The following is a 23299-nucleotide window of genomic DNA, read 5'->3' as shown; positions in this document are numbered from 1 at the left end:
GTCCACTAGAGGGCAGAGGTTGTCTTTGTATGTGCTTCGAGAAGTGAGCAAAACTCAAACGGAAGTTACTTGCTTGCTGAATGCGGTTTGTGAGGTCGAGGAGGACGCTTAAACGATGTTGAGTAAAGTGATCGGACAGAAATATGTGTCCATTGCAAAGTCGTGGTAAGGTTCTGTTTTTCAAATTTTGGTTTTAACGAAAAGAAAATTGTTAAGTGTGGGTTTCACGGGCGGAAGCCATTCAGCGTCAGCTAGCAGTTAGCCTAGCCGAGGTCATTCAAACATTGCTGTTTCAGATTTTAATATTTTTTTTATGATTATTATTACGTGGAGACACATTTCATAGCCTGACTGTGTATGTATATGTTTGTTATTACCATGCTGTCATATTTAGGTTATCGATATGGTGAATCTCAGTTCTTCAACATAGTTTACTTATTTCCCATTCATTATAGCGAGGAAATACACGTCCATTGCAGCATGTGATACATTATTGTTTTTGTTTTGTTTTATTTTCTATGTGTTTTTCGGTACTGTGTTGTGAGATTTTTCTACCATGTAGGTATGTGAACTTGCTCAATGAAGGATGAGAATCACTTGTTTTATATGCCTGAGCAGTAAGCACACAGCACACAATTGGGTTTTACGAGCACAGTATGTAGAGTATTCAATCACAGGAATAGAATGGTAAACGTGTCCAATGTTTCCTTCACAGGATACCGACGCTGGCTGTTTGGGGCACCGTGGGTGGGGTAGCTGTGGTCCACTTCACAGATTGGCGAGTCTTTTTGAACTATGTTCCCTACATCAACGGCAAGTTCAAGAAGGACGAATAGTGGTAATCAGGTGGGCACGGAAATATCTCGATCTGTTTTTACTTTACAGCCGCCGTGTGTCTCCTGAGAGTTGATACGACTTTAGCTAAATGTCCGAAACATAACTAGTCGGGGTTCGTGTGCACATCCTTGCTCTTGTGCGCTTCAGCCTCCGTTAAGTGGAGAATCGATCACCCCTGTATTGGAACCTGATAGGTTTCCTTATTTAAAAACAAAAACTGTTTTTTGGCGGTGGTGGAACAGATTAATGGTATTTCTAACATTTTGATGGGGAAAGATGAATTAAGCTACAAGTGTTTTGAGTTACAAGCATGGTGACGGATCAAATTAATCTTTTATTTCAAGGCAACACTGTAGTTAACTATTGTGCACCATATTTGATTTTAATGAACACAGAATAGTATATAATTTGTATTTCCTAATGATAACAAAATATTCCATATGTACATGGTTAGCGCCAGACAATTTTTTTAAAAATATAGAAATATATTAAATGAATATGGAAAACGGTTGGCGTTGGTGTAACCTTCGACAACCATTTCGGTTTCTCGTGTGGCCCCTTTATAAAATTAATTTCTGACCACTGGTCATGGTGTATGATGAAGTATGAAATGATTCACTGCTTGCTTACAGATTTTAATACACGTTTATTTAATTTTATTATTTTATTTGAGAGGAAAAGGCATATCACTATTTCCTTGTATGTGTAAAATATTAGTTCACACAAATCATGATTGTTGCACATAAAGTTTGAGCATTTAAATGGTCATTCAGCAGCCAAAAACTATTGCAAGCCACCGTTTATGTATATCTAGTTTAGGTATAGCAAGAGAGAGATAGTCCACTTACGTGTGTGTTGGTGAGCTGAGCATTATTTAAAATAAAGTACTTTTTGTTCAGATAGTGGAATCATCACTGATGGTACCTACCAAAGAAAAGTATTGTTTATGGATGTCTAGCTTCCAAAAATACCACAGAAATGCCTCGTGATCGATTTTGACATGTTTTGTTGTTGTTGTTCTTGACAGTTTCTTGATGGATTCAACAGAGATTTTCAATAATGACTGCTGCAGTCATTATTTCGCAATGCTGTATAACGCAGCCTGTACTCCTTATCCTGATGCTCCGACTTGTCTTCATCATCATCATCATCATCATCGGCTGTGATGCATTTGGGGTTCAAAGGTTCCACCTCAACTTCCACCATAACTTGAGCGGAAAGAATATGAATATTTTTTTTCTTATCACATGTACTTTTGAGGTCAGCTATTTATTAAAATCCTCATTGTCAACAAACGTTGAGCTGCCCTTCAATCGAACAGTTCTTGAAGAAGAACAAATAAAACAAATGTGAAATATTTTATGTTGATTTCATGTACGTAGTTCAACTATGATTGTCCATCTACTTCAAGTTGATTTTAAATATAAGTGATGAAATGCCATTGCTGCTCCAGATCATGTTTCCGTCTTGAATCTTTGCTGCTTTATCGTTGTAATGTTTTGACCGTACTTTTTAGAATGTTTCTTTTTGCAAGTTGTTAAAAGTATCAAAAGGCGCACCCCTAAATGCTGTAGGAATAAAAAGTCATGAGAATAAAAATTGTAATCTTGGCATGAGCAAAAATGTAAATTGTTGGAAAGAAAAGTTCTCTTCGAAAAATTTGTTTTTCTATGATGGTCGTATTATATTTTATTAACTAAAGTTTCGCAAGTGAACAAAGACCTTAGTGCATTTAAAAAATGGAACTCAACTCTTATAACATTATGCCATTCATTATGAAAAAGCTCCCTTCATTTGTTAACAAAAGTATTCTAGGAAAATCATTTTAATCTCAGGGGGAAAATCCTGTAATGGTGTCGCTTTTTGTTTGTTTTGCTTTTTTGTTTTATTAAAGCAAGGATGCCAGATTCACAGTGTATATGTTACAATCACATCTTTTATCGAACAACAAAATCACTAACATGTTTTAACAGTGTACCTGAAGTTGTACGATTACCATGTGCAGCATGTGAAAGAATCACTATCAAACTGTGGCTTTCACTTTTTGTTACGTAGTCTAGTACAGTACTATTCAGTTGTATTTAACTTGTAGGTACGACTCATTTGTGTTTCGTCTTGAAACAATTATTCAGGTCAAATTTATATTGAACTTTAACGTGCACTACACGTGCATTAAATGTTGGTCATGATGGTGGTACTTGGTGTAGAGGTTTTCCGACCACTCATGTACAGTATTACAATATTTGTCTACACTTTTGGAATGGCACTGTATAACATATTAATGCCATAAATTTGGCGAACTGTGCCTACCACTTTTCACCATCGTCACTTCCGCACTAGTTCAAGTGAGTGCCGCGGATGGATTACAGTACACTCCAGGGAGGTGATGTGGTGGGCGGAGTGATCTTCGCTTGTAAAGGTCTTGACTGAGGAATGGTGATCGATAAACAAATCTCACCGTGCAAATTCATGACAGCGATAGCTTAGCTGCTACTTGACTTTTTAAAAGCCGGCTTCGACTCCACGCCGAACTGGGACGCTTGGGAGTATGGAACGGAAAAGGTGAGAGTTTTGCACTACAGGGGGGAGTTTTTTTTTCTTTTTTCTGTCTGTTTTTTGTCAATGAAAGTTTGTTCAGCAGGAAATGCGCATGAGTACGTACATGCGTCTTTGCAAACCATACGTACGTACGTGCCCTCCCAACTCCGACGTTTTTCATAACCAATTTATTGTTAGCAGCTTTGTTAAGCACACTAACGTTACCTTTGCTGAATGTTTAATCGTCCAGTACTCCGGGTGGTCTGCCATCCCACGCTAGCTTGATTAGCTAGCCAAGTTTCATTGTTTACACACGCTTGACTTGAGCGAGGTCGGCTCCTTGGAACAAAACATTCACCTAGTTGCAATGTATTTTTAATGCAAATATGATAAGACATTTATTACTAGGCGCAGAACTATTGTGGACAATCTCACTAACTAGCATTTTTGCGGTATGTTTCCTCACTATCGACTTATGCGCATGTATCTTAATCAGCGTTGTTTTTTTCTGAAGTCGACGTGCTCCGAGCAACATTGGGATTAGATGTGCAAAAGCACGTTATGGAGAAAGAAAACTGGACGATCGTAGCAACACATATTTTTTTTTATTCCAATTGGTGCTCAACGTGAGTAGCCATTGGTATGCTTTGACTTGATGAACATTGTGTGGGCGTGGACGTTTTTGATTGACGTCTTCTTTCACCTGTCATTGGACTGTTAAGGCGGGAAAACAAATACCAATAATTAAATGTTACAGACGTCGTAAATGGCCATAATCACAAGTGGCAAAACAAGTTACAATAACGATAACAGTACTAACTTTATTTATAAAGGGTCTAAGAACATGTAGTACTACTGCACAGGGCTCCCAGTTTGATAGCTCTTCTGAAATAACACATTTACCCCAAATGACCCATTATTGATATTAATTTACTTGAAGACCGATTGTGTTATTTCTCCCAATATTTAGGAAACACAAATATAAACATGCAACACTTTATTTCTTTACTGCCAGTGTTTATGTTTTCAAATAATCCCTTCTACAACATTCCTAGGAGATCACAATGTCCTATCACTGGTGAGCTATCGTTGGAACAGGCACGTGGGCTACTCATGAAGTCCTTGGTGACCCCTGGCCTTCATGTATGATATGTATAGTATTACAGCTCTAGTCGCCTTTAATTGAGACCACGAAGGGTTACTTGGTAACATTTAACTAGTTTTTTGCTCAACCAAACTTCCATGGTGGATGGTACAAAGCGCAAGATCTTTCTATACACAATCACACTTACTCAGTAAAATCGTGTTGTTAACATTAGCAAAGTGACAAGATTTCCAAAAAATTAAGAGTCTGTTAAAATGCTGAGTCAGGTTGGCATGGCAACCAGTCCAGAGTGTACCCTGCTTACTGCCTGAATACAGCCAGGACAGGCTCCAGCGTTCCCGCGACCCTCGTGAGGAGAAGCAATTCAGATAATGGATGGAAGTTTGGAATGGCCACATCAACCTGAGTACAACATATCATGAATTTTGAAAATTGGATAAAGGGTTCTGGAAAAAAATTAATTACACAAAGATGGGGGCTATTATACTCTTATAAGTTATACTTATGACTTGAGTATTTGTGAATATTTTTTATTATTTTTGACACAACATGCAATGCATTCGCCATGACTCGCTCTTGGATCAAACTGAATCAGTTCCCGCTGTAAAATACAACGCCAAGTTAAATGAATCTCTCTGATGTTGTCGATCAAAACTGAGCATGAGCAGCTCACACAATGAAGGCATAAATCCTTGTGTCAGTTTCAGTGGTATAATCATGTTTTTATATGTGCGTGTTTCCTCTGTAGTGTACCGGTCAGACGTGTCCTCGGGAAGCCACACACCGCACGTGGTCCAACCAACAACTTTCACTTGGAGGAGGCCGGCCAGTCTCGTGCTGCACATTTAGTTCTTACTAAAGTCCAGCGAAGTGGGTACAAGCATCATGATGTCAACCATCAAATCAGGGTGAGGATAAACACATTTAGACTCGCTTTTATTTTTGTTTTGTAATAATGATGTTATGATCTTGAACAGAACGTTATCGTGCTCAGTGGTCCACGCTAAGGCTGCCGCTATCGAATATTTTTACAGCAGTTATTCCATTGAGTAATCAGATTTTGATTTGGCCCACTGCGCTCATGTTGGCAAAAGTGTAACGATGAGATTTATTGAATTGGACCTTCAGTTAGCACTCATAAATTACCATGACTACGTTGCCCAGGTATTTCTTACCTTTGAGTTGTTCCTGTTAGTTGTCGTTTATTCTTGTATCAGTGGAGTGCACGGAGGCTGATCATTAAAACCTACTTGAAGTACATTTCAATTTACAGCAATAGAAAGACAGCAGTACCTTGACTTACAACTCAACTTGTGAGTTTTCCGAGTTCCAAGCCGCCACTGAGTCGATTTTTGCTTTGTGTTGCGAGCAAACATTTGACTTGCATGTCAGCTTCAACCACTCTACCACTAGATGACACCTGCAAACGTCACAGTAAAGGCTCCAGCTAAGACATTTTTGAATCTTGTATCATGCCGATTATCCTATCGATTTAATTAGGTGAATCAGATTTAAACAAAAAACATGAAAGCTAATGTGCACGTGAGATGTAGCTATTATTGTTTTTATCCACTTGGGGTCACCATCCTCAAATTCTACTGTAATATCTGTGACTTTGTGTGTGCGTTTTTAAAGATGAAAAACGCCCCTTAAACTGCCAACCCTGCTAACACCGAGTACAGTACAAGCAGTAATTAGACTTCATAAAACCACTTTAGTTAACATTGTTGTGTTATATTCTGTTTTTATGCAATGCAGTTCTATTTTTCTTTAAGTGTATTACACGATGGCCTCACAGTTCTGAGGTGCGGGATTCAATTCTGGTTGCGGCCTCCCTGTGTGAAGTTTGCATGTTCTCCCTTTGCCTGCATGGGTTTCCTCCCACATAATCCAAAAACATGCATGGCAGGTTAATTGAACACTCTAAATTGCCCCTAGGTATGACTGTGAGTGGGGATGGTTGCTCGTCTCTGTGTGTACTGCGATTGGCTGGCAACCAGTTCAGGGTGTCCCCCGCCTACTGCCCGAAGACAGCTGGGATAGGCTCCAGCACGCCCCGCGACACTCGAGAGAACAAGCGGCTTAGATAATGGATGAATGGATGGATGTTTTTGGGTGTCTAAAATGGCTAAATGGAACTTTAATTAATTTCGTTGGAGAGAATAGATCAACCAACGTGCCACTGTAAATTCATATTTTTCTTTCCATGAATTCGAAGAGACCATTCAGCAGTATTTGTCGTCACAGTCTGAACAATAAACACGTAGTCCGAGCCGATAGTTGTTTTTAACACCTAAAGCGGCGGTATTTAAATGTTTGTCTCCTGTCCGCTTTGAAAAGGCCAAGCCAGACTTGAACACAACGCTGCCCGTTCGACAGACGGCCTCCATCTTCAAGCAGCCAGTGACCAAAGTAACGAATCACCCGAGCAACAAGGTGAAAACAGACCCACAGAGGGCTGTGGACCAACCAAAGCAGGTGAGACAGAGAACGTTTAATCATTTGTTATACTGTATTGTGGGAAGATAATGATGCTGTCATCTTCAATGTTTTATTTGATCGCATCTAGATTTGATTTATTTAAAGATTGTAATCTGCACATACTTAAATTGCTGTAAAAAAAAAAAAAAACTAAATCCTATGGACCACGTGATTAGCCAGCAGGCCTGTTCTAAAATAAGCTTGCCAGTAATTGGACATTGTGATTTCCACGTTGGTGTTTAAACCTACGATGTTTTCGTCACTTTTGTTTTGTGAGTTTTGCATTAAACTTAAACCAGGATGACAAACGGTTTGAAGCAAGCCCACTTTTGGAGTGAGACTTGTTCTTTTCATTTCCTCTTAGTGATGTTATACGACTCACCCAATTTTTTTTCACAGCACGAGTGAGAACGGGCACAAAGTTAATAAGTTTAAATGTGTTGAAAGTGTGTGGAAGGGGTGAAGCTATTTTGAAAAAAATGACACGGTCCTTATATATTACAGATTTTTACTTGTCATGAGTTGCTCTCGAAGGTATCCTTGCAATAAACTGGAAACTGAATGATGCACAATATCATTTTGTCAGCTATAACAAGTTAGTTGTTTAATCACAGTTGTTCTGGGAGAGGAAGCTGAGTGGGTTGAGTGCCTTTGACATTGCAGACGAGCTGGTGAAAACCATGGATCTTCCCAAAGGTCTACAAGGTAACCACTTGGAAAACCCAACAACGCTTGTTTGTTTCCAAATGACACATTCTCAACAACTTTCTTCTCTTTTGCTCGTGCTCAGGTGTGGGACCTGCAAGTTCTGACAAAACGCTGCTGTCCGCCATCGCTAGCGCCCTCCACACGAGCCCCGCGCCCGTCACGGGCCAGCTCACAGCGGCCGTGGAGAAAAACCCGGGAGTGTGGCTCAACACGACGCAGCCTCTCTGCAAGGCATTTGTGGTGACAGATGAAGATATTAGGTGATTCGCTGATTTAGAAAATGCTGTGGCTCATATGAAGCGGAAAATGTATTTATTTATATTTAAAATGCTGATAACCATTTTCTCCACTGAAAATGGAGGTGGAATTAAAAAAAAATAGAGCTATGACGTTTAAGGGGGGGAAAATTGCCTCTCGCTAAACCTAATACTTGATTCCTAAATATTGGTACGTATATTGCCATCTTCCATATTTTATCGTTAGTATGAAAACCTAATGTGCTAGAAGAAAATGAGGGCAGATTTGGAATTAGTACAAAAAAATTAATCTAATTTGCATTTCTGATTTAAAAAAAAAAAAATAATAATAATAAATACATTTGGAAAAAATGTATTGAATACTGTAATCAGTTGGTTTTATGTACTGTTGAGTGGTTGAAACAACAAAAATTCGGACCATTTTCAATCAAATTCCCGGCGACACAGACTCCCCACACCTAGCTTTTTAGCCATAGGTACAGGTGAAATTATAAATTTAGCAAAGTATTATTGTAAAACACAAAATATATACTGGTGTATACACACATATACTGAAGCCAGCTGGATCTATCTTCGTTTCCGGAACCCTCATTTATTTTTTATGAAACCTTATGTGATACGACATGACATTTTTAATTACCGTAGCTGTTACAGCCGTGACGTTTCGATGCCACAATCTCGATTACATATCGCAATAAAACTAGTGGCTGAAAGTCTGCTCCTTGTGAAAAGTAACACCCGTTCAATTGTGTTCTGCTATTTAGTGACATGACGTCACTCATTAGATCACGCCACCTTGAAGACACACAACACGAGACCTGTTCTGATGGCTTCTGCCATCTCCCAATGTAAATTAGTTACACTTTATAAAACACATTTTTCCTTTACAAAAATCATGCAATGAAGACAATGTGGTTTTTGAGGGCTGGAAAAGAAACACAAACTTGAAACTTGAAAACTGCACAAAGGAAGGCCAGAGCTGAGATTCGAACCTCAGAACTCGGTGGCAGGAGTGGTAACCACAGGACCACTGTGATGCCAGAATTTTTTTAAGCTATTTTTAGAAATAATGCAAATGGACTTTTTCAGTTCCAGGCCCGTGCAGTTGCCATCATAAAAAAAAACAATTAAATGTGCAAGCAGTGTTGAAGTAACATTTTAAGTCTTAATTGTTAAAAAAGTCCAATTCTGTCATATAAAAGCAACGTTCTAAATATTTTTGTACTAATACAGTGCATGTTGGCTGCAGCAATTTCAAATGATAATACAGAGCACATCAAAGGTGTCGCCCTCATTTTTTCTTTGCAAATCCAAATGAAATCCCCTTTCATCATCTGCTGTGTCCTTCAGGAAGCAGGAGGACCTCGTGCAAAGTGTGAGAAGGAGGCTGGAGGAAGCCCTCATGGCGGATATGTTGGCCCATGTCGAGGACGCCGCTGCGGTTGCGGCACCCGGCACGCTCGAAGACGACGACGACGAAGAAAAGGAGAAGGGGGCCGAGCGGGTGGAAAAGGAGGAGTTATAGCCAAGGTACACAAAATGGCTGTGCCAATTCCAGCAGTGCTAACCGATTTTTTTTCTCTCATCGTTTACCACAACTTCTACTGAAGTCACCACTTATCTGGAGATTTTTCTTTTCCATTTTTGTCGCTACTTCAACTAAAATAAAACTGAAACTGTTTTTTTATTATTGTTTTTTGTATCAACTGAAAAGGTGCTCTAAGTTTCAGCTTTCACCTCCATCAATTTTCAGCAGATATGTTTGGTGCTGCACACTACTCATTCAGTGGCGTTTTTGTAACAGCTGCTAAACGAGCGCAAACAAGCCTGGTGTATGTGAACTGTAAATTATCTCTGTAAATGTGCGCCCATTTGTGAAGAACACTTCTTTCTTTTATATCTCCACCGTCACTGTAAGTGATGTTTATGCGAAGAAGCATGGAGAACATTGCAGAATGTCTACATGCATGCTGTACTCTCGCGCTTTATGCTCAGAGAGATGACTTAGTTTGATGGTTTTCAAATATTCTTGACGGTTTGTTTACAATAACTTTAGGTCATGTTATATAATGGCGCGCTACATTTGGAGAAAACACTGATACTTAACTACTGTACATGAAGCCGATATTGTTAAATAAATGCATCTTTTGGAAATTGCTGTATTTTATTTGACGGGTTTGAATCTTGGTCCCGTCCTTTCTGTTTGGAGATTGCGTCTTTTCTCTGGGTATTCCTCCCACATAACACATTTATTGTATTTATTGTTTTTCAACAAAAAAGCAGTATGGCAATATATCCAGCTTAACGTTCTTGTACTAGTACGCTCTTTGTCCTCACAGCCAAGACAATTCAGCACACAAGCAAAACAACTGAGTCATTTTTTTTCCTACTATTAATTCGGCTTTCAGCCTATCGGTACGTGATTTAACCTTCCACGTAAACTACAATTCTGCACAATTATATACAAGTAGTATATACTCGTATCCCCCTGAACCCCACCAGCAGCACCATTTATTCTCTTTTGAGGTCATAGCCTACTTTAGTAGTCTTTGTCCTAACTCGTAGGGAAACTACATGTTACTAGTGAAGCAAAAGTGCGCGCTAGTTGACAGCTTTGTAATACTAGTGACATAAAATATCGCTAGTTAACATCTAGCACTTCACTAGTAGAGCACAAATGTCAAATAGTGCACAGTTTTGCCTTACTAGTAACATGTAGTTGACTCTGCAAGTGGAAAGCTCTATGCTACTAGCAGTACTAGTGACAAATTTATACTAGTTAATATTGTACTAGATGACATTCTACTAGTTTACCGTATAGTGTTTTAACAATAGGGCACGGATTACTTAACTTGTATTAGTTAACTGTGTGGTTGTAGTACGATATTCACTAGTGGGACTAGTAGCAACAAAATGCACACTAGTAGTTTCGTCTCATACGAACATGTAGATGGACCTATGAAAAAACTCGTGCAAAAAAAGTGATACACTCGGAGAAAGCAATTGGTGCCGTCAGTCTATCACTAAAAAAATATTTTAATAATTGATTAATCTGTTGATTAATTCAAATTAAATTTATATTCCTTCATTAAAAAAAACAGGACATTATTTCAAGTTGACAGTACAGGAAATGCACAAACATAAATTGATTATGATTCAGTTACTTGACTGGTCTGTGACATCCGCCAGAAAGTAAGCAAAAATGTTAATCGTTGTTTTACGAAGTAAAAGCAGATGTTTGCAAATGTCTTATTCTGATTAAGCACAAAGATAATTCATCTCCTTTCATGAATAATAACAGAAATTATAGACTATCTACTGTTGAGAAATTGAAATTTGGACATTTTTTTATCCAAAGATTTTCAAAACAGTCGATTAACTTAATAATCGATTTTCGATTATTCGTTAAATTTGTACACTTCTAAAAGCAATAGTGTAGAAGCGTCCCTACTGAGAGAGATGACTAGTACGCCCTAGTCGTTTTACTAGTACGCTGACTTATACCAGTGAGGCCAAAGAGCATATGAGTACATGGACCTTATACTTGACAACAATACTTAATAAATATTCAATAAAAACTTTCCATACAAATTTTCAAGGCATTATTTTTTGGTGACTTTGGACTAATAGTAACGCCCTTCTGGGCATGAACTTGTTATCTAGCTGAAGGTCTATCTAGATTCTTTGTCATCACTAATGGGACAATTCCAAGCACTAGTGAGTGAACGACTCTTACGAGTAACTTTTTCTTTCCACTAATTCATACACTCAGCTGAGTGTAGCAGTAATTTATAAATCGTGTATTATTGGGAAAAATATGAGTATGAAACAAGATCTACTAGTAAATTAAATTAGCACAATAGTGAGGACTAAGAACTACTAGTACATTTAAGATTGAGTTCAATAATATCTTATCACTGTTAAAGCAGATAATAAAATTGGCTTTGAATGATCAAACAATAACGTTTGCTTGGTTTTAAACGAATAAATAAAGGGATGGCGGTCCAGCCGACCTACTGACACAATGGCAATGACAGCAGCCGTGGCTTTGCGTGGACGCTCTTCTCCCCATCGCCGCATGTGGCCTTTGAACCCATTGTTGTGTCGCGGCTGACGTCAGTGCCGTCGGAGCGAGCGAGCGGCGTGCGCCTGGCGAGACAAAGACGGCGGGGAGAGCCACTAGAGCGGGCTGTGCCGGAGAGAGCGAACGGGGTCACGGAGCGCAGAATCCCACTTTGTTTTCACCCCCACCGAGATCACGCTCAGCGTTTTCCCGACCATGAAGACAGTCTTGGGAGTCTTCGCACGGAGACAGCTACGGGCGTTCTATTAACATTTTGGGGGGGTTTGTTTTTGTGTTTTTGGACAACTCTGTTTGAACGCCCCCCACCCTAGTTTTGGCGTGCTAAGGCGGCTAACGTGCTAGCTCAAAAGAGGCTGCTCCTCCTCCCTCTTTCTTCCTCCTCTTCTTCTTCCCGGCTTACTTTCTCATCTGTTCCTGAAGGAACGAGGCGACAACAAAGCGGAGGAGAGCGAGTCGACAAAGTGAGGCTAAAGTAAGTTTGGATGTTTTGAGTGCATTTAGGAATCAGAGTATGAGCGTGCATGTGTGTTTTTAAAGGAGTTCCACAGTGGAGCTAGCTTAGCTCCCAAACAAAGGGGTCGGCAACGTGACTGAGTGTGGAGGAGCTAGCCTGCTAACTGCTTAGCCGGAGCTAACAACAGCACTTCTGACACTTTTCGTCGCCTTTTTGTTTCTTTTTTCCTGACAAATATTAAAGTGACTCGCGACACGTATCGTTTGGTGGTGTTTGCGTGGGGTGGGAGAATACGCATTTTGTGTTGTTTCAAGGGAGCACTCTTTTTCCTTTATCCCGACAAAGCTGGATGCTTGGAGTTGTCAGTCACAACAAGACAAAGCAAGGAGCACAAAAAGCTGACATCCACCCACCTCAAAACATCTAATTCTCTATCTCCCCTTTCCCCAAATTTATTTACTTGTTTTATTCTTTCAGGAGTGGGGCGAGCGCACTCCCGACAAGCAGGCATCCGTGATCTGATGTGGTATCCACGGAGAGACTATGCCTAGCCCTTTATTCCACCCCGACATTATGGACCACGACGTGGTGATCAGCAGCCAGCACAATGGGGTCGGTCTGCCCCGAGAAACGGACCAAGAGTCCCGGGACGAGGACCACCAGGAGGTGCTCCGCTTCGCCCTGGACCAGCTGTCACTCATGGCCCTGGAGAAGGTGGACTGTGGAGGAGGTGGCGGAAGCGGCGGGCTGGTCGACACCCTCGACGGGACCCAAGCCCCCGGATCGGAGGGCTACGCGGACCTCCAAATGTCCCGGGACTCGCCGACCTCCTGCTCGCCATCCCCGGAGTACTACGGGTCGGGCGGCTACCACATGGCCGGCGGCTCGCACCCGATGCTCCACGGGGAACAAAGCACCTCCGTCCTCTGCAACCGAAAGAGAAGCGTCAACATGACCGAGTGTGTGCCCGTGCCGAGCTCCGAGCATGTGGCGGAGATCGTTGGGAGGCAAGGTGAGCCTTGTGCGGGTTTGTTTTGTCGGAGGGGAGCCCGGTGATCCTTTGTTTGGGTGCTCGTCACCACCGACAAGTTTAGTTTCCAGCCTAGGCTTGCGCTGTATGTAAACACAAACCGGCGCGATCGTTATTGCGTTTAAAATTTCTCATTTGCTACATTAAGTGCATGCGTTTCGCACTGTTTTTGCACAATAGTTTGACAGGTAGCGCGGCAGAGGGAGGAGGGGGAGGGGTGGTACAGGGTCAGACAAAGCAGTCTGGACATGTCTTGCAGCCTGCATCACACAAAGGAAATGGCGCTAAATGAGCTTTGAATGCGTCCCAAACCGAGAAAAGGCGCTTGGATGGAAAGCTTGTGTCACACATCAGTTCCGTGTATGCTTAGACGGCGCGTTATTTTGCGAATGTGCGCTTTTGGGGGGCGCCGAAATCGAGCAGACAAACACGGGACTGGGCGGTGTTACGCCCTGCACCCAAAAGCTCCAGCTCGCTCGCTCCATACGCCGACGCCGCTCGGGCTTGCCGCGCGTCTCGCCGCGTTCAAACTTAATTTTTCGCCGCCTTTGTCCCTGTCGCGCTCTCTCGCGCGGCTGGCGCTTTTTTAGCCGCCGACTTGCTTGTCGCGGCCGCAGCGGCGTTTCCAGCATTGTTCTCTTTGTTTGAAAAAGCCATGCTTTCTGCTTCCCACAATGACATCACACTCCGCGCCTCCTATTGGTCGACCCGATGGCGCGTCATCATTTAAAGGCACAATGCACCGTCGGCCAAGGTAGACTGATTAGGTTGATCCTGATGCTTCGTTTGAAACAAACCCCTTTAAATATTTAATCGAAATAGAAAAGAACATTTCAATATATAATTGATGTGTATTTATGAAGTATATGTACACGGATAGCTATTTGAGGTTGTATCCGATATTGTTGATATCCAGCTTCAGGTCCACCCACTCGTCAGCTTGTTCTCATGAGTAAGACAATTCAGTGCACAAGTAAAATGACTGACTAGGACACACTAAAACTAGTACGATAAGTAAAAAGTAGTTTTGTAGTAATTTCTTTACACACTAATATGCCAAATAGTAATGTCCTCAATTGGTTTACTAGCGGGGACAAAGAGCATAGTGGTACATCATCTTTTCCAGCAAATTAACCCTTTTTTTTTAACAAGAATATGTTCCATACAGACCCACTATTCAAAACATGACGTGATTGGTCGTTATACAAAAAAAATTAATCTGGCCAATGAGTTCAAATTTTCACTCCCCCTTGCACTAGGCAATTAGATACTATCTATAGTATCTAAAAATATACTGAGTGTGATTTTGTACATGTTGACCTAATACTGCTGACTGAGTGCCTTCTCCTTGATTTTAATGCACACCCCATTGGGATATATATTTTTTTACTAGTCACACGCTCCATGACCCACATTGGCTATATCTGTCCAGATATGAACATTAAAATGGTGGACCAGTCGCTGGTTCTGTGGGTAATTTGTCATTTGTACTCACCTGGTACCGTATACTGAATTCCTTGAATATACTGTAATTTATTAGCAACCCAACTAGCAAGTTTTGCAAGTTCCGAATCGTTTATTTATTTAATTAGAATTAGAAATCCCTTTATTGTCATTGTACTCAAGTGCACTGCTACTTGAGTGAAATGGAAAAAAAGATAAAGATGTCCTTTATTAGTCCCACAATGGGGAAATTTGAGGTAAAGTAGTATATTTAATCAGAGTTTGGTCACCAAACATTTTAAACTTGTAAAAGAAGAAATGACTGAGTATTAATAATTTCATCTTGCGCTCCCCCCAGTGGCCACCCTTGCGTCTGCAGCAAGTGTGTCTGAAAACGCAACATGGGTTCTGTTGAGTTTTAGTCATAAATATGTTTCTGCATCTTTTTCTCATCCAGGTTGTAAGATCAAAGCGTTGCGTGCCAAGACCAACACTTACATAAAGACCCCAGTCCGAGGCGAGGAGCCGGTGTTCATCGTGACGGGGCGCAGGGAGGACGTGGAAATGGCCAAGCGCGAGATTGTCTCTGCGGCCGAGCATTTCTCCATGATACGAGCATCCCGTTGCAAGGCGGGAGGGTCCGGAGGAGGAGGAGGAGGCGGCGGGGGCGGATCACTTCCTGGACCACCACACCTCCCTGGACAAACAACCATTCAGGTGGTGCTTGACTGCCTTTTTCTTTTAATGTCACTCAAATGAATTTTAAAACAGTTCAGTTTGTCAAATTGTGTCATTTACTGTATGTTCTTATGCATTGCAATATTATAGAGTGGTTTTAACATGTTACAAACAATTTTTTGGGGCTTTTTGGGAAGCTGGAACAGAATGTGTGTTCCATTCATTTTTATAGGGAAAAAAGATCACTTTTGGTTTGAAAAGTGCTGTGTAAGTAAAATGTCCCCAATGACTTACTGGTTGATTGTGGCCCAGGTGCGGGTGCCCTACAGAGTGGTGGGTCTGGTCGTGGGTCCGAAGGGAGCCACCATCAAGCGCATCCAGCAGCAGACGCACACCTACATCGTGACGCCTAGTCGAGAGAAGGACCCCGTATTCGAGGTGACCGGCATGCCCGAGAACGTGGACCGGGCCAGGGAGGAAATCGAGACCCACATCACACTGCGAACCGGAACCTTCGTTGACCTGCAGGGAGACAACGACTTCCACACCAACGGCACCGACGTCAGCCTAGAAGGCCTGGGTGCCCTCAGCGCGGGCCTGGGGGCGTCCCTATGGTCCCGGGCCGCCAACCACCATTCCGCACCCCCGCCGCCTCCATCATCCCCGCCGCCTGCTGCCATCCAGATGTCGGTGAACCGTAAGATGTCCTCCTCGGTAGCCTATCATGCGCACAACGGCGCCATGAGTTCCGACGGCTACGGCGGGGGCCGCAAGGGCAACGAGGGGGCCAGCCCCACCAGCCCCTTCAGCACGGGTTCCAGCAGCGCTGGGGGCGGATTCACTTTTGGGGGCGACTCCACTCCGCTCCCTTCTTCAGACGAACTGGGCTTTGAATTCAGCGCTTCCAACATCTGGGCCCCCTTCGTCAATGGCGCCAACAAGTCAGGCGGACCCTCGCACCCGCAGCCACCGCTTCGCCGTAACAGCAGCGGCCTCAGCGGCGGCGCCATCACTCCACGCTTGTCCCCGACGCTGCCCCAGGACACGGGCGCCGGCCCCCTCGAGCACCCGCTGGCCCGCCGTGCCCAGAGCGACCCCCTGAGCACGCTCTCCTGGCTGCAGTCGGGCAACGCGGCGGGCGGTGGCGGCGGCTCCTCCTTCTCCGGGGGCTCCAGCTCCAGCTCAGGCGGCTCATCCACAGGTTACTCCTCCTGCTCGGCGTCCTCGCTGCCCGGCGGCTCGCCCACCGACTCGGAGGGCGGTGCGGGCGGCGTGGGTCTCAGCTCCGGGATGCTGAGTCGGCTGAAAGGCGGGCCGGGCCCCGGCGTGGCGGGCCTGGTAGCTGCGGGCCCCGGGGTCAACAGGGACTGCTTTGTGTGCTTTGAGAGCGAGGTGACGGCTGCCCTGGTGCCATGCGGTCACAACCTCTTCTGCATGGAGTGTGCCGGCCAGATCTGCCAATCGGCCGAGCCCGAGTGCCCGGTGTGCCACACGCCCACTACGCAGTGCATACGCATCTTCTCTTAATGGCGGTGGGAGCGAGCACCGTGGTGAGGCCAGGATTCACACTAATAACCATGAACACAAAGTGGACCATCATCATAATCATCATAATAATAATAATGCAGCATTACTAGAGACAATGATGCTGATGAACAATAATAATAATGACACTATGGAATTATTTGGAGACGGTGTCTCTTTGACGAAACTAGTGTCTTATCTCTCTTCAGGCCTTCATTTTGAGCTCCTCATCTCTTCTTCCTTCTCTCAGTCTTTCCTTTTGACTGCTTTTGTACTTGGCAGATATTTTTCCATGAAGCTGACAGATGAGGCCTGCACTTTTCTACTTGCGTCCCCTCATGCCCCCGCCCGCTTTCTTGTGCTCCGTCTTTGTCCTTGCGCCCTTCTTTGGGACATTAATCCAGAGGTGTCAAACTCATTTTTGTCACGAGCCGCATTGTAGTTCTGCTTTCCCTTAGTGGGCCGTCACAACTGGTATGATAGAATTGAACTCTGGAAAAATGCAGAGACCTTAAACAAACAAAAAAACAAAAAATTTTTTTTCTGTTTTGATTTTAAGAAAATTAAAGCTCTAAATTGTAATATTTGTGCCGTGGTACCTAAAGATATGACTTGTAATGTTTCTGGACCATGCTTGTAACACAAAACACCTGTAGGACATACAGATATAGGACTGTAGCGTGCTCAGCTCCTCTCTCGTCTCCTTAGTACGGTAGTAATAATGGTTCTTTGCCGAGGATAAAGAATATACGCCCTTGAGAATTATGTCTCTACATGTGCTGCTGTTTGCATTCCGATTTTATGTAAAGGGTAACAGCAGTGCTACATAGATGCTAAATGTTAGCTCTTGTTTCAGTTGGGAATGGCAGTAAACAGCCTGCAGCTTCTATTTTTGAAGAATATTTACTGATTATAGCTGCCAAACTGCCACTTATTTAATCTGTTTGCATGAATCCTGAAGGCTCCTCCTTTCTTGAAAAAGTCCGTCGGGTCACTCGTATCTCAAGGCGCCACTTTGGAGTTTGTGACTTATCCGTAGTTTAGAGAATTAAACAAATACTTATTTAACTTGACACATTTAGAGACGCTGATTATTTTTGCAGTGCTCTGGAGCTGTATCATCGTCAACAAATTCCTGGGTACCACATTTTGAAATCAGAGGTCAGGGAAATTTGCTTCATGTCATCGTTCACTTTATTAAGTAAAAAACGAAAGTTGTTCTCAAAGGATACTTGTAATAACCATTAAAATTGAAGACGGCTTGTATTTGTCGGACAATTTTGAATAGAAAACCACAAAAGATGCAGAAAATGATGTAGGCCTGCGCCCTTTGAGTTTGACACCGATGACATTAATCCGAATGTTTGGTTGCGCCTGTTGTTTTGTTGGCCCCCATGACCTAGCCAACAACCCCCTCCCCTCAAAGCACCCCCCCCCCCCAATCCTTCATGTTGTGGCCTCATAGACCGAAAGTAGCCATCAAGCGATGCCAAATGTCTGTAGAAATGAGCACATTGTCTCAACTGGTGGAGCTCAGTCAAACATCATTTGACAATCGTGTGCATGTGTATGTGTGAGAGTGTATCTTAATGCACACAAACTACGACATCCCACCTTTTCATTGTGCGGCTCTTTCTCTTTGAAAAATGCTAAGATGCGTGCGTGTGTGTGTGACTGCTCCTGTTCACCTCCCCCCACGAGTTTCCAAGGCAGGAGCTGATCCATCCACGCCCTCCCCCACACATGCCCACGCGTGCACTCACACACGCACACACACACCGCTCCCAGTCCACCCACATCCTGTCTGTTCCACTTGCATGGGCTCCTCAAGTGCTTTCTGACTGTGGAGGCGTGTGCATTACTGTGAGAGTTTGTTTCTGTGTGAAGGGAGAATGTTTGTCTTTGTGTGAGAGGAGTGTGACTGAGTAAATGTGTTATGTGTGAGAGGAGTTTGGACTGAGAGTGTGGACTACTGTGAGAGAGTTGTGCGAGAGGAGCGGTTCTGAGTGTATGTATTTATGTGAGGACGTTTGTGTGTGTGTGTTGCTGTGTGTCAGAGTATGTGTGTGCGTGCTAGAGAGAGCATTTGTGTGTCGCTGTGGTAGTACATCTTGTGATTTTGAGAGGGAGAACGTGTCCCGTGAGAGGAGATTTTGACTTCTCTGTTTATGTGAGTTTTCTTGTTTGAGAGAGAGAACCTGTTTCTGTGTCAGTGAGACCGTTAAAAATGTGAGCTTGAGTGTATAATGTGAGAGGAGTGTCTTTGTGAGAGAGTCTGTTGCTTTGAGAGGGTGTGTGGTGATGTTCGCTCCAACAAGGAGGTCTTGTTTAAGGGGAGTCCCTTTCCATGCAAAAAAAAACCTCATGGTAGGTCAATTGAAGTATTTTCCATTCAATGCACCCGCGACCCCCCCCCCCCCCAACCTAAAACTCGCCCCTCCACTCCCTGACATTTGAACACGAACGAACAAACAAAACACAAACTCCACTTAGTGTTTTCGTTTGGGTCTTCCGCCCCACTCTGCATGTGTTTGTGGTGCATTATACGGACATTTTTATTTTTTTGTTTCTAACCCGGCGTGAGGTTGCCTCCTTTTTATAACGTTTGTATGCAGAATGTGCTGGAAAACGTGAAGAAGCCATGACAAAACTCAATTGCGGTGACATTAAAGGGCTTCCTCCTCGTTTGACTTTTGGGGCTGACCCAAAGTAGGAAGTCTCCACTGTATCCTTTCTGGCAGCTAGTGGCCATCACCCATCCAGGGCTTCCACACACACACAAACACACACTTTGTGTTCCAATCCCAGCAAGCTGCAGAATGTTGAGCTTGATCTTGGACCCGATCGTCATGAGGGATTCGATTAAGGCAAAAAGGCCAACTGAGGCTGTTACGTGTGTCTTGGGGAACTGATTTGATGTCCTCGGACCACAATGTTGTTTCGGGCGCATCTTCGCAGGAAATTTCAAGTTGTATCGTTGGAGTCCATGTGGCCAATGAGAGAATGTTAGGCTTAATGTACAGTACTTTCATTGTTTAAAAAAAAAAAAAAGATGAAAAAAAAAAAAACAGGTACAATTTTTTTCAGATTGACTGCTGATTTTTATTTTTTTAAGCCCAATGTGTTCCCCTTCCCCCATTTTCTCGCTTAAAGGTTTGAAAACAGGGTTTCCTGAGGCATGTTAGCCTGACCTCTGACCTTTATTTTTTTCTGATTAGAAGAGGGGGATGCAAAGACAACCCTCGCCAACAAAGGGGGGCACGGCGCGGAGCCGTGGGGGAGACACCGCTCGTGCTGCCACCCCCGCTCGCCTATTTTTGCTTTAATTCTCTTTTGTACGCTGAACCAAAATGTAAACCATGTCAGCAGAAGTACCTGTGTGTGTAAATATCGGAACAATCATCGGCGTCTTGTTTTCGCAAGCAAAATAGCTTCTTTGAAAACAAGAAATTGTATCATTATTTGTAAGTTAACCATCTGCATGTCATTAGCTAATTTTTAAGATTCCAAAAAAAAAAAAAAAACTTTTTACACATTTTATTTTTACAATTGATTTGCTTACCTAAATATCCCAGACAATAATGTGACCGTTTATTACTTAAGATTTATTTTCATTTTACTTTTTTTTTATATTTTCATTTTCTGTGTACTACATATAGGCAATTTATAACAAAATGAGAAAATTATTGAAGAAAATTTTAAAATTGAAATATATTTTATTTGAAAGTTTATGGACCTTTTAACCGCGAGCCGGGAAAAATTGTATCAAGGTATAATTTGAGCCGGATTGTCGGTTATGAGAAATGTATCAAGAGTTTTATTTTTTATGCTTCTTTAATAAAATCTTGGTTTTTGGTTTCATTTTTTTACTGTAAAATGATAACTTGCGTCTTGTCTTTATTTGTGCTGTGTTGTGTTGACATGGGACACACGTCTTCAGCAGGTATACAAATAAAACATTTTGTACCTTTCCGGTGAGCATACGCTGCCCTTATTTTGAAGTTTGTGATTGCACCTCCACGCCAAGTGAAACTAGAGAGTAAATATTGAGGAAAAAAAACAAAACAAAAGGGATAATGTTAATGCCAGAAACTACCAAGTGGCTGCAAAGAGCGTCATCAGTTACTTCGGGATGCAATTTCCTTAATCATCCAGCAGAGGCCGCTATTTTCACCAAGTTGTCTCTCAAAGGCTAAAATACGCCGAACTTGTCTGAATTGAATTTCAGGCAGTGGGCATCAGTGCGTTTTACACCGTGGCCTTCAGTGTAGTCCGACTTGAATAAATCCCTTTCATAACACCATCATTTATGACTCCACGGCTGTGAAAAAAATAATAGAGCTACGGTTACACACTACTGGGTGTTGGACGACCTCGGCTCATGAGAACGAGCTTCTCCTGAAAGGTCCTACTTGAAAATGGCCTTGCAATCAAATCCGCACTTTAACCTCCTTCGGGCTTGTGGGTTAAAAAAAAAAAAAGCAAGAATATATTTGGGATTTTTTTAACAGTCGCTGAGTAAGACTGGTAAGGAGTTGCTGCTTTATATTTATATATATATATATATATATTCGTATATACATAATTCAATTAATTTTTATCACAAATATGATCTTGATTTATGGTTATGTTAGACCAGGAGAGAAGACCCTGAACACCCACCACTGATTTTCGGCATTGGTGGAAAGTAACAAAGTAAACTACAGCTATTTTCTTGAACATCTTTGTGATTTTTTTATTGCGCCTCTTGCTGATTGGTTTATCACATATGTGCGACATCAGCTGTGAGTGTGATAGATGGGCAATGTCCAAGTGTTTAGCCTGACTTTCAGGGTTTTGTCAGCTCGCTTTCAGGAAGAGAAAAACACACCAAACAGTCAGATTGTGACACAAACGTCCTTTTAATAGGAAGCAGATCAGTCAGGCTGCATTCTTGTTCCGGAACAATCAATTATGATAGGAAACCAATTAGAAACATCCTCAGTAGAAAATAATCCTCTCATGCGAATTCTGTGTTCACACTACATTCATATTTGTTACAGATGACATATTCACAAGCCAGTATGAAAACAAACACGTGGATGATTACACGGCAAATGTTTGCTTTCTTCAAAACAAATGGCGGAAGGGAAAAATGAAAAAGAGACACGTGCTGGCACGTTGAATTTCCATCATGCATTTGTGTTTTCTATTCACACGAGTGGTCATCATGTCTGCGTGCACGCATGCATGTGTGTCATCTGACATGGCCCTTTGTGCTTGAGCAGAGATTGCCGTGTGGTTGACAGTATATGGTATGACGCAGGTGCTGAAGCCCTCAATTTCTTTTCCTGTACAGATTGCAACTTGACATGACTGAGTTTTCAAAGCCCTGACATAGATGACAACACATGAAGACTATGTCATTGCACGTGTGTGTGTGTGTGCGCTCCTCATCAATTGGACGCTAAATATGGTTCGAGATCAGGGTTTCCCAAACAAAGAGTTGGGTCTGCCATGGAAATTTTCAAGGGCCTCGTTGTCAACCACAAGCACACGCATGTCATGGTGAGAAAGGTTGATAGCGTCCCCCTCTTTTCTTTTTAAAAAGTCACACTCAAGGACACTGTTATTCAAATTTTAAATATTTGCATTAAGGTAGTTTCTATTGCAGTTTTTTTTAGTACAACAAAACTTTTGCAAATTTTTACATTGTTTTAAGACATTATTTACATATTTGCTCCACATTTTGTTTGTTTTTGTTTTTTTATTTCATTACGTATTGCAAGAGTAGTAAGCACACCTGGCAATTTGTTTTCACTGTTAAATGTGAGGTTGCACACATTTTAAAAATCAGTTAAAATGTTAAAAACGGGTGTGTGGAACCCGCTAAAGTTTGGGATGGCACAAACATCAAATTTGGGTCTTCATGGAAAAAGATAATAGTTTGGGAAACCCTGTTCGAGCTAATGGCATAAAAATGTTTCTCTTGCAGATACAGTAAATATCATTCATCACGATTGTTTATGAGTATTGAGTCGAGACAACGTGATAGGCCAGCAGTGTTTGGTCACAGTCAATGACATCATCAATCGGACCACACAAAGGACGATGTGGACTACGGCGGTGGATGTCGGCCCACCTTTTTTTTTTTTGCAGTGAACATAAATCCGATCATAAA

General features: G+C 42.3%; 3 protein-coding genes across 3 annotated transcripts; all 3 read left to right on the top strand.

Annotated features, from left to right (window-relative positions):
• Positions 1-25: 25 nt before the first annotated feature.
• Positions 26-2289, top strand: uqcr11 (ubiquinol-cytochrome c reductase, complex III subunit XI). The gene is made up of 3 exons (XM_088310744.1): positions 26-165; positions 716-846; positions 1865-2289. Exons 1-2 carry the CDS (start codon positions 116-118, stop codon positions 834-836), a joined length of 171 nt encoding a protein of 56 aa, XP_088166870.1. The 5' UTR covers positions 26-115; the 3' UTR covers positions 837-846; positions 1865-2289.
• Positions 2290-3180: 891 nt separating this feature from the next.
• mbd3a (methyl-CpG binding domain protein 3a) lies at positions 3181-10080 on the top strand. The gene is made up of 6 exons (XM_088311979.1): positions 3181-3399; positions 5229-5388; positions 6821-6958; positions 7576-7666; positions 7752-7929; positions 9277-10080. Exons 1-6 carry the CDS (start codon positions 3386-3388, stop codon positions 9449-9451), a joined length of 756 nt encoding a protein of 251 aa, XP_088168105.1. The 5' UTR covers positions 3181-3385; the 3' UTR covers positions 9452-10080.
• A 1878-nt stretch (positions 10081-11958) lies between these two features.
• On the top strand, positions 11959-19923 carry LOC148325975 (RNA-binding protein MEX3B). Its single transcript, XM_088311920.1, has 4 exons — positions 11959-12482; positions 12942-13476; positions 15395-15654; positions 15928-19923. Exons 2-4 carry the CDS (start codon positions 13008-13010, stop codon positions 17140-17142), a joined length of 1944 nt encoding a protein of 647 aa, XP_088168046.1. The 5' UTR covers positions 11959-12482; positions 12942-13007; the 3' UTR covers positions 17143-19923.
• Positions 19924-23299: the final 3376 nt, after the last annotated feature.

This window comes from Idiotropiscis lumnitzeri, chromosome 12 (genome assembly GCF_059441095.1).
Source record: "Idiotropiscis lumnitzeri isolate Australia: NSW breed Sydney's pygmy pipehorse chromosome 12, RoL_Ilum_1.0, whole genome shotgun sequence".
Classification (NCBI taxonomy): Eukaryota; Metazoa; Chordata; class Actinopteri; order Syngnathiformes; family Syngnathidae; genus Idiotropiscis; species Idiotropiscis lumnitzeri.
The sequence above is the reverse complement of the archived record's forward strand: the minus strand, read 5'-3'. Positions and strand labels throughout refer to the sequence as shown.

Excerpts from the sequence above, each read along its gene's own strand:
- uqcr11 (XM_088310744.1), top strand. The coding sequence starts at position 116 with ATGTTGAGTAAAGTGATCGGACAGAAATATGTGTCCATTGCAAAGTCG. Across the intron at positions 166-715 it reads GTGTCCATTGCAAAGTCGTG|GATACCGACGCTGGCTGTTT; the intron begins GTAAGGTTCTGT and ends TTTCCTTCACAG.
- mbd3a (XM_088311979.1), top strand. Across the intron at positions 6,959-7,575 it reads CTGTGGACCAACCAAAGCAG|TTGTTCTGGGAGAGGAAGCT; the intron begins GTGAGACAGAGA and ends GTTTAATCACAG. Across the intron at positions 7,667-7,751 it reads TCTTCCCAAAGGTCTACAAG|GTGTGGGACCTGCAAGTTCT; the intron begins GTAACCACTTGG and ends GCTCGTGCTCAG.
- LOC148325975 (XM_088311920.1), top strand. The coding sequence starts at position 13,008 with ATGCCTAGCCCTTTATTCCACCCCGACATTATGGACCACGACGTGGTG. Across the intron at positions 13,477-15,394 it reads GGAGATCGTTGGGAGGCAAG|GTTGTAAGATCAAAGCGTTG; the intron begins GTGAGCCTTGTG and ends TTTCTCATCCAG. Across the intron at positions 15,655-15,927 it reads CTGGACAAACAACCATTCAG|GTGCGGGTGCCCTACAGAGT; the intron begins GTGGTGCTTGAC and ends ATTGTGGCCCAG.